Genomic DNA, 10,100 nt, shown 5'->3' on the forward strand with positions numbered 1-10,100 from the left:
TCGTTCTCCGTAAACGTAACATCACGTCGCATTATAGCCCTCGAGGCGAACAGGCCTTCCCCACAGCAACATCTCTATGTCTCCTGCTCATTATTTCTCACCATTCCGGTGTGTGACACCCAGTCTTATCAACCAACTCGCACAACTACCAGCAAACTCATTCGTAACGAAAATTTACTCAAACCCCTCATGTGTTGCATGTCCCGTCAAATCTTCGAGAAAGTAAAAGTCGGAAATCCATGACCCGTCTTTAAGCCTTGCTGTCAAATTGCGTCTGTCACCAACATATTGGCTGTTGTTGAGGCGATGATGTTCAAGTGAACGTTGAGTCGCGTCATGAATGGAACAGCAGGGAAACGGAGGAAGGGAGAGAGAGAAGAGCGACGAATAGTAAGCAGAGAGGGGGTTTGGTTCGCGTTTCATACCCTGTCAAACATGAGCGCCTCGGGGAGACGAAAAGCCCGCAGAGTTTTGATGGAGGAGATAAAAACCGCTGGGGATTAAATTAACTTTGCCACTTTTTCTCACTCGTCAGAGCCGACCTCTGTAATTTTCTGCGATGGGGTTATTCGCGTGTTACTTGTTGCGGCCACTTAGCCTCCCCCCAAAAAGATAATTGGCGTCTGCAGATAAACGTTCCTGTAAGGGATATAAGCAGGCAGGATTGTGATCGCCCGTCTCTAGAGCCCAACGACTTCTCGATTTCAAGAAATTATTCATCTCACAGCCAGGCCTGTCGGCTCGTCTTTCAAAACTGACGTCCACCCTGGTGTGAGCCAAGAGCTTCCCTTGGTCTTTCTATTACGAGCTATCCAGTCTCCTTACTTCCTCGAATTGGATGCCAAGTGGGTTTCCTTTGCCCCGACTGGAGTGCAAGGCTTGGGAAATATTTGCTCGTCGGCGTTTAGTCATAACGCTGCCTCCACAAAACTTCTTAGAAACAAAGATGACATTCTATGAAAGAAAGATGAGACCACTCACACGTGCACATTCATAGATTCATCGCCTCCCTCTTCCCCAACACACAGACATGGCCGCCGAGAGCCAGCCCGGGCCCCGGGACAGACGACCACTCCGGGCCCCTTGTAATGCTTGTGTGTTCTGTCCTTAGACCTTTCTTTAAAAGAAAAAGAAAAGGAGAAAAAAAAAAATCCACTGACCAAGGCCGGGCCCCCTTGACAGCCGCGGGCCCGGGTACACCAGACCCCCCTGTCCCCCCCTCTCGTCAGGCCTGCACACAGACTAGTGAGGCGTAGTTCCCACTGAGTAATGCCGACAGTTCTTAAAACAATAAGAAAGTTTACCGTTTAGCTCAATTTGCAAAATGGTGCAAGAAAAAAAAACAAAAACAAAACAAAAAACCAAAGTGAGAGGGAGAAATTTGGAACTGTAGTTCATTAAAAAAAAAATTCCTTCATAGCTGAAGTTTCAAGATAAATGATACAATGCTTTTCTTCACAATTTTTAAAATGCACTATCAGTTTTAGAGAAGAATTCGTGGAGACAGCAAACCTCGCTCATGGGATTTCAAGTCTCGTGACCAAACCCAGATGCTCTTCCACAATTCATGAAAAAGGATTTGTCAGTTTTTGCTTAAAGCAAAATTAAAGATATCGGAGCGGTTTGCCCAGGCACTGACTGAAATGCCTGTCAAGACCTCGAGAAAATGACTTAAGAGCTTTTATTTAGTGCTTTCAGTACAACAATCAATGTTTCGTGGTAGGCATTCTGAGCACAAAAAGGAGGCATGCGTGGACATGTTTTAATGATATCAATTTTAATACTTCGCAAAGACAAAGAATATTTCTTAAAACTTCAAATACATCTTTCAATCATCTGTACACTATCCCCCTCCCTTCCCTGTCATTACATCTTCATTAGAAGCTGTTGCAGTTCGGCAGACCTGCCTGAAGGTGCAGCAAGAGTTAGGGCAGGGATGGTGGGTAGTTGAGGTGGAGAGGATAAGGAGGATCCTGCTGTCAAGAACCGTAGTTTTCACCTAGCAGCTAAAGAACACATTCCATGCTGCGGAAACTTCAGATTAACTTCATGTCTGATTCAGTGCGAGGCTCAAACATTTGGAGATCGTTCACTTCTGCTCTATTTCTGTCTCCTGTAGCGGCATCTCAGCCTTATCGCCCTCAGAATTCTTGCCCTTTAGTTCCAGGAGAGCTCCTCTAGCAGGGAGCCAGGACTCCGCGCGAGTTCAGTGCGTATCGTGACCTTTCCGTCTTGCCACCCTCCATTCATTTTGGTTCACCTCGTCTACGGTCTCACATTCCGTTTCAGCCCCCTTTTTTTTTCTTCAAAAAAGCAAAAAAACTTTCTTTCCTTGACTTCCATTCTATCAAGAAGTGTGTTTGTGTGTTCATGAGTTGTGTCTGCAAATATCGCCATCATCACGACAGTTTGACGATGTCATCTTCACTTTCAACGTCTTAAAATTTTTGAGCAGGCGTTTCCTAATAATTCTTTCAGTGATTTACGATTCCCCTGTCCCCCCCCCCCCCTTGAAGTCACAACCGTTACTCAAAACCAACGAACAAAAAAGGATTCACAAAAGAAGAGAAAGAAAAAGGAAATAATTTACTTCCAGTCTTATAATCAAGCCCTCAGCTGATCTAAAAGAAAAGGTGGGAAAGGGGGATTCAAACATAATGTTTAGTAACATTCTCACCTGCTTTTTTCTCCTCCCCTGTAATTTGATATAACAAGTAGGGACCCGCAAGGTTTTTAGCAAAGTGCTCCGCTGCTCATTGGTGCATGCATCGTGAAAGGTACATAGACCAGGTGTGAAATAGGTGAATATTCATAGACCAGGTGTAAAATAGGTGAATATAGCTGCACTTTTCAGTGTGCATAAATATATCTCGCTCAGTACTGTTTTGCGATCTGTACACACCGTGGGAATTGAGTGGATGAGGGAACGAGATAGAGTGTGTGTTTGTGTGCTCGCGCGCGCATATCTGTGAGTGTGAATGTGTTCATGTGTGTCTGTAAGTCTGTATCTTATTTTCTCTCTCTCTATGTGTGTGTGAACGTGAATACGCGCAGTTTGTTCGTGCGCAGGTTTTATCAAAAGTACACTTTACAAATACACTTTAAAGTTTCCCTTTAGAGACGAAAACATGATTTACGATAGGACGAGGGAGCGCGTTCGTCTGGCGCCCAAATGTGTGACACTGTTGTCTGGAGTGTCCTTGTATCACGGATCACTAATGCTCCACCTGACAGTAACCTGACCTCCACTTGCTTTCCAGGTTAACCCCTCTCCCCCTCTTCTTTAAAGTGCACGGAAACTTGTTTTCGTAATGTCTTACGGTGCACCGAATCACCGAGAAGTCGTGAAACTAATAATTTAAATAGCAAATAAATCAAAACTCACTATCAAAAGTATGATGTCACTGTCAGTCTGTCAGAAGTGTACAGATCGTATATCTGACAGTGACACAATATTGTACATTGACCTCATTTACATAACATGTCTTTAAAGTTGCTAGTTTCTTGTTTGTGGGCTTGTACACTGGCTGACATTCATTCAACTCTGAGATTGACGATTGATGAAACTGTTTACTCTCTCGTGCCAGTCAAGAATTCGACGTTCCTACTGTGCGGTGCACGGCAATCCTCCTACACGCACGCGCGCATACGCACCACCCACACACAGCCTCCCCACCTCCACATATATTAACATATATAAACTGGCAAATCTGACACAACTGAAATGAAAACGTGAAACTGCAACAATATACAACCCATAAATATTGTCGTCTTCCACCAAGTGTATCAGTTTACCTATCTCCGATGTGAGCATGCCAGTCCATGACGACTGTCACCATTCCTGAGACGCAGCAGACGCTCATCCTCATCAGCACCAGGTAGTCGACCTGGACACGAGATGAAGCCCCGCTAGGCAGGTGGCCAATCAGGCTAAAATAGGGTCCTATAAAACTTTCCTTTGGAAAAAAATCCCGCCCTTAACTCCCGCAAATGTTTGCTAAACTCCAGCGCGTTCCACACTCCATTGCTTTCCGACCACACAACAATAATATTGTGTCCTTCACCCTTTCACGAGCCCACAAACGTTCCGATTTCCGAACAGGGTTATAGGTCAGAGCATTAAAGATCCTACTTTTTTTTTACACATAATTCCGCGATTAAATATACAAATTATATGTACTTGCCCATGCGTGATAATGTGGCAGCTCGAGAAGGTCGTGTGTGTGGGATGTTATAAGTGTGCCTTGCCAATGTGTTTACATGCAATGTTTATGCTTTTGTGAGTTTGCCTCGATGAGCCAGTTGCCGTATCCTTGTCTTGTAACGAATACTTGTTTTATTTTGCACCCAGTTTTCGTAATTGAATGCACTTTGCAAGCTATGATTGCCCGTTGAGTGAATTTACCTTAGTACATAATACTAATTGAATAATATGCGCCAGTATTACCTTCTCGAGGTAAATGCTTTCAGGCATTGCCATCCCCACCTGGGTTTAGGAAAGAAGTCAAGAGCTCGACTTGTTTTATCGCGACATTACATGATTGGACCGGGCGTCATTAACAAGATTAAAACCTCCAGTAACATCGACAATTAGAAGCTAGCGTGTTTTTCTCTTGATAAATAATTAAAAATTCAGCCAGGATTGCTGTAACAAGCTAGTTCCAGCAGGATTATGTCAGGTTCACTAGATTTTCCTTTAAATTTTTTTTTCAACCTTAGAGGTAAAAATGGAGATTATTACTTTTGTCCTCGAAGAACTGCCAGTAGTGACCGCAGACAACCAGACCTGTCGTTTGTCACCTCCACTGCTGACGATAACAGGGGGTACATACCCGTCTGTCACGGATTTTACAAGTTCTTACCTACATTACTCGTGTGTCTGTCTAAAGCCGGAGTCGGAGCCGGTGTCCAGATACTAAACTTCATCCAGCGTCAAAGACACCGAGTTTATGAGGCGTGGCTAAGCCCACTTGCCACTCTTGGCTGTTAAATACCATTAGGCAGGTGTCAGGTGCACACACCACAGGTGGACGGCTAGTGTTTCACCTGAAGACACTGGCATCGAATGGACTGCAAACAATTCTTCTTCCTCTTCTTATTCTTTTAACCTCTGCTTTCCTCCTCTTTCTCTTGTTATACCGGAAAATAATCACGTATAAGTTTAAGGTTGTTCCCTAAATTTTTTAGGCTGTTGGGGAGGTGCTAGAGACCTCACTTTTCTTGGGGCCACCTTTCATCGATCTCCTCTTCCTTGCTGCCTTACCAGCCCCATCCCTCTAAGGAGTCAGGTCCCCATTTCCCGCCATATAACTGATTATGAAACATAAGGATGACGGCTGGGGCTGGTGGGAAAAAATTAAAAAAAACAACAACAACAGAGGAATAGATCCGAACCCATATCTTGAGAGTTTTCACAACTTTACCGCTGAGCCACCGAATCGCGACAGAAGGGTTGTTGGTGTTTGACAGGAGGATGCCTTCACCCAGCGGTGAGGTCGTCGTGTCAGATGGGGACACAGGGTGGTGAAGGGAGAGGAAACCTGAGAGCCGGGGGAAACCTCCCCCCCCACCACCACCACCACCACCACCACCACGAGGGCCAACCTGGTAAACAGGTGTCACAGCCCGATAAAAGATGACAATCGAGCGTGTGATCACCAGGCTAACCCTATTCCTTCTTCTCTCCATCTTTTCACAACATACCCCAGAAAAGGTCGCAGCTAACACAAGAGAATGTGCAGGGGAGTGCGTGCCAGCGCACGTGTGTGTGTGTGAGAGAGAGAAAGTAGAAGCATGGGGCACTTGAGGCCATGTTTTTGCTGTCAGCACCTCCTCCCACCTGTCCTCCTGCCTCCCAGGGACAATAACTCAGCTTGACCGCAATGCTCAGTGCGCTCCCTTGTCGCACGACTGAAGTGTCGCGCCTGCAATTTCACGCCGGCAGTAAACAGGTCACAGACGGGATCCTGCCGCGGTCCCAGGCCTCGCTCCACGGTGAGCTAAAGTGTCGAGGGTAGGAAAGTGTCAAACACGACATCCACTCACCCATTCTCTCCTGCCGCGGCTCACCTCTCCTCTTCCCGTGTCGTCAGGTGGGCAGCGCTGGCAGACGATCAGGTTTCGTTGGAGCACTGAGCTCTCTGTTTCTCAGTCTCTCTGTTTCTCCTCCCACCACCACCACCACCACCACCACCACCACCATAAAACGACAGTTTAGTCCTCGGTTACGAGTTCGTAACGTACTGGGTGCAGCAGGTAGTGAGTGTGGTGGTGGTGGTGGTGGTGGGAGGGGAGACGGTCAGATAACAAACACCACCCAGCATCCCTTGCGTATTCAAGGTGGCAGTTTTGCTTGCAATCCACTTATCTTTTCGGAATGCAAGACCTTCTTTCTCCAAAACATATAAAAAAGGAGAAGACAACACCTGGCTGGTACTCACCATGTTTCAAAGTCTGAAGTCCAAAAAGATTTATTCACAACCCTCTGGAGTTTAGAACAAAACTGTATTATACAAATTAATGTCATGCACAATAATGTCCATTGTTGACTGTATCACCATTCACCAGTGCTTCTGTGTCATGGAAACAGGGTTTATTATCCAACTATTATTCTTGTATTCATATCAGAACCCTGACAATTATGGCAACTTCAAGGGTTAATTTCTGCTTCCCTGCCCCAAAGTGAAACCTTGCAACAAATACATAACTTATTTACAGAAAACATGCACGGTATGAAAGTGTTCAGTACAAGAAGTGAGATTTACTGGCTGCTGCTCGCTACTTGGGTGGAGTCCTCACAGAGCGAGGGTTACTTCCCCTGCTGACGGCAGAGTTCTCTCCCCCACAGACAGGTACACGCAGACGATGTTTTTGCTGCGGATAGTTTGTGCATCAAGATCTTAGGAAACGAGTTGCCAAAAAGTCTTATATGCTACGGAGCAAGGTAAAGTTTAGAGAGGTCTTACAGTTGCTTGGTGACTAAACTTATTGTGATGCACAGTGTGTAAACAGAATATAAACAGATATAGATTAAAGACCTGTAGATAACAGTGATCACAAGATCGTCCGATGTTTACAAGAAAATACAAACTGTCACAGGCAGACAGGAGGGCGCACTGAACAACAAACAGGGACAAAATGATTGAAAGTTTTATTTGCCTTCAGTACAGTGGCATTCATTACACTGTGACCGTTCCGCGATGGGCGTGGCCAGGCAATCATCAACGATCGCTCGTTGCCGCCATCGTCATTGTCGTCATTCAGACGTTACAAGCGACCCAGAAAGCCGTTACACTAACGACGTTTGTGTCGCCCCACTCATACGCATGCGCGTCGAATCCGGAAGTGGAGACTGCATCGACCCCGAGGACGATCCTGAGGTTGGCGGTGTTGTACTCGTCGACCTCACTCATGCCGAGGGACACCCAGGGTGTGGAGGCGAAGGGTCGCGCGAAGTTGATGTGGACCCTGTGAGTTCGCGACTGGCCGCCGTTGGAAGCGATGACGTTGGGCTGCGCGTGCGGGGCGAATCCTACCACACCTGACTCACCTGTGGACACAGAGAGAACAATAATATTAATATCAGTCACACAACGAGATTGATCACTTTATTACAATAATGTCTTCACAAATAATATTTGATATTATATTTCACTTCCGTCGCAGCAAACACCTGATTGCACGGGCAAGAGCGATTGCCTATAAGGTTTCGGAGAGTCCAAGAAATCATGAAGTTTGTTTAAGAGCTGAATGATGGCATACATATAAAGAGCTTTAATCAGTGCTGCTTATATTTGTTTTAGCCCAGACTTGTGTGCTTTTTATTCTGCGATTTAAAAAAACCCAAATCACAATGTCAGTCAGAAGAGAACTGTTACATAAAAATTTGCATGGACTATCACTTTCACATTGTTTACTTGTATACTAACATATAGCATTTATGACAGAATTGTCTGATACAGATAAAAGTTCCTTGACTCCATCTCTCCCTCCTTCGTGCAATGATGTGCAGTCATTTGACTGGTTACATCAAAGTGAATGATTTCTGCATGTTTACCTAGGTGTCCCAACTACTAATTGGCTGATTGAGGGGAGTCAGAGAATAGTACAAAGTGGAGTCAGAATAATTAACTAAACAGTCACACATCATTACAGACAACAATCAGCAATGAAAAATGAACAAAAAATAACCTCACATCGTTTTGCTCTCAGCACAGCGAGTTCGCTCTGCATTTCTGCAACAAGTTGAGAAATATTCTAGTTACCAACAGCTGTGAATTAAAATATCGGAACCTCATCACCTTTCGCATCCCATCACTTAGAATTGTACCAAAGGCCAATGACTGTCAACAAAACTCTAAACAATACAGATAAATGACATTGTTACTGCTGTTTTTATTTTTGATGAATATCCCACCTATTATGTTTGATTTCTATTTTGTAATATCTGTTACAAGTATTAATGATATGACAAATATTTCTAGTAAGACAACGGTCTCCTTTATTTACTGTCAAAGAATTTTTCACTGTAGTCGTCGTCGTGTAGGGAACTGTTACAATACTGTGTGCAGAAAATATAATCCGACTGTATCATGTTACATCAATAATATAAAACAATCAGCCAACAACATTCTACAGAGCAGTAGCGGACTTTGATGCTGTTGCTGATGGTGATAAGAAAGAAGATAAAGATCCGGGTAACAGTATCATCACCACCGACAACTTGTCCTGTTTACCTGTGTTGCTTGCCTCCAGTGTAGCCACTCTACTCGCGAGATTCTCGACAACAGCTGCGAGAGGCTGGGGGTCGTCACTCCTCTCCAGTCGCTCGCTACCTGTGACAGGTGAGACAGGAGTAACAGGTGACACAATTGTGATTGTTGAGACATAAATAACAGGTGAGGTCAATTAAAGATTCCAAGAACGCACATGCACCTGCGGATATGGAAACATACTTTCACTCAGAGCCTCAAAGACATCAGTTGATGGCAATGAAGATGTCACCTTTGCCCTCACCAGGGTCTTAGTACTCGGACACATGCATATGTTTGTGTATACATCTACACGAGCTTGTGTGTACATGGTCGTCAGTTTGTCACCACATCAAGTGAACATGACAGTGTAACCTTTGTGCAGAGAATTAAGAAGGAAAACTATTTTCAACACTTACCGCTAGAAACTGGATCCACCAAAGTCTCAGAGGAAAGTAAAATTGTGAGGACAGCGACACACAGTCTCACAGAAGCCATGTTGATGACCCGCAGTGTATCTACAGGTCGCCGAACAATAAAAAATTCGATGACAGATAAGAAATGTGTAGCACCTGAGGTCTGGTGCACAGATAACAAGCTGCTGGCGAAGGTCAAAGGGCGTGGACGGCCTCCAGTTACTTGTGTCGACTATGTCTCTGTCTCTGGCACTCAGAGTATGAACAGAGTAGCTTGCGACAACCATCTCTGTCTCTCTACGTGTGAACAGAGATTTCAGCAATGTGAACATGGTGAGCATGGAAGCAAAACAGCTGATCAGGAAGATGATGTCCGCAGAAAAACCAGAGATAGGAAAAAACAGAAAATAGAAAATGCCAAACGGGTATGATTTGTGTTTTGATGTTTACATAACATGTCTGAATGCTTGTGTGGGTGTGTGCGTGTATTTATGTGTATAACAGTATAAATTCGTCGCAGGCAGTCATCAATTTTCAGTGCGTTTTAGAAGTCTAGTAGGTAATACATGAATGTCCCACACGATCATGAGTGTATAACATGTTTGTATTATGTATTATGTCGGCAACAAACCACATCGCTCCTCTCACGAGCAGTAAGAACACCGTGGGTCTCAGGACCTGCTCTCTGGCAATGGCCATCTGTCACTAGCAGACAAATGACAGACGAACAATGGGTGACAAGATTTATTTCTTACCAGCAAAATGACACTGTCACGACCGGCAGTCTGACATTTCGCATTCTTTCAAATGAAAACACGAGATCACTTTCAGGTTGGGACGTTCCGTTAGTTAATATACACGAAGACTTCAACAATACATTGCAAATACATCAAACTTCCAAATAAAGTAATTTACCATGCACTTCTCCTCATAC

At 44.6% G+C, this 10,100-nt stretch overlaps 1 protein-coding gene across 1 annotated transcript; it reads right to left on the minus strand.

Annotated features, from left to right (window-relative positions):
- Positions 1-7,135: 7,135 nt before the first annotated feature.
- Positions 7,136-9,328, minus strand: LOC112566360. Its single transcript, XM_025242516.1, has 4 exons — positions 9,170-9,328; positions 8,736-8,834; positions 8,196-8,234; positions 7,136-7,549 (listed from the first exon to the last, which is right to left on the minus strand). The coding sequence occupies exons 1-4, from the start codon at positions 9,246-9,248 to the stop codon at positions 7,260-7,262; spliced, it is 507 nt and encodes a 168-aa protein (XP_025098301.1). The 5' UTR covers positions 9,249-9,328; the 3' UTR covers positions 7,136-7,259.
- Between the last annotated feature and the right edge of the window lie 772 nt (positions 9,329-10,100).

Source organism: Pomacea canaliculata, linkage group LG6, assembly GCF_003073045.1.
Source record: "Pomacea canaliculata isolate SZHN2017 linkage group LG6, ASM307304v1, whole genome shotgun sequence".
NCBI lineage: Eukaryota > Metazoa > Mollusca > Gastropoda > Architaenioglossa > Ampullariidae > Pomacea > Pomacea canaliculata.

Coding starts and splice junctions, on each gene's coding strand:
- LOC112566360 (XM_025242516.1), bottom strand. CDS start 9,248: ATGGCTTCTGTGAGACTGTGTGTCGCTGTCCTCACAATTTTACTTTCC. Junction 8,835..9,169: donor GGTGGATCCAGTTTCTAGCG/GTAAGTGTTGAA, acceptor CACCTGTCACAG/GTAGCGAGCGACTGGAGAGG. Junction 7,550..8,195: donor TGTGCTGAGAGCAAAACGAT/GTGAGGTTATTT, acceptor CTGTGTCCACAG/GTGAGTCAGGTGTGGTAGGA.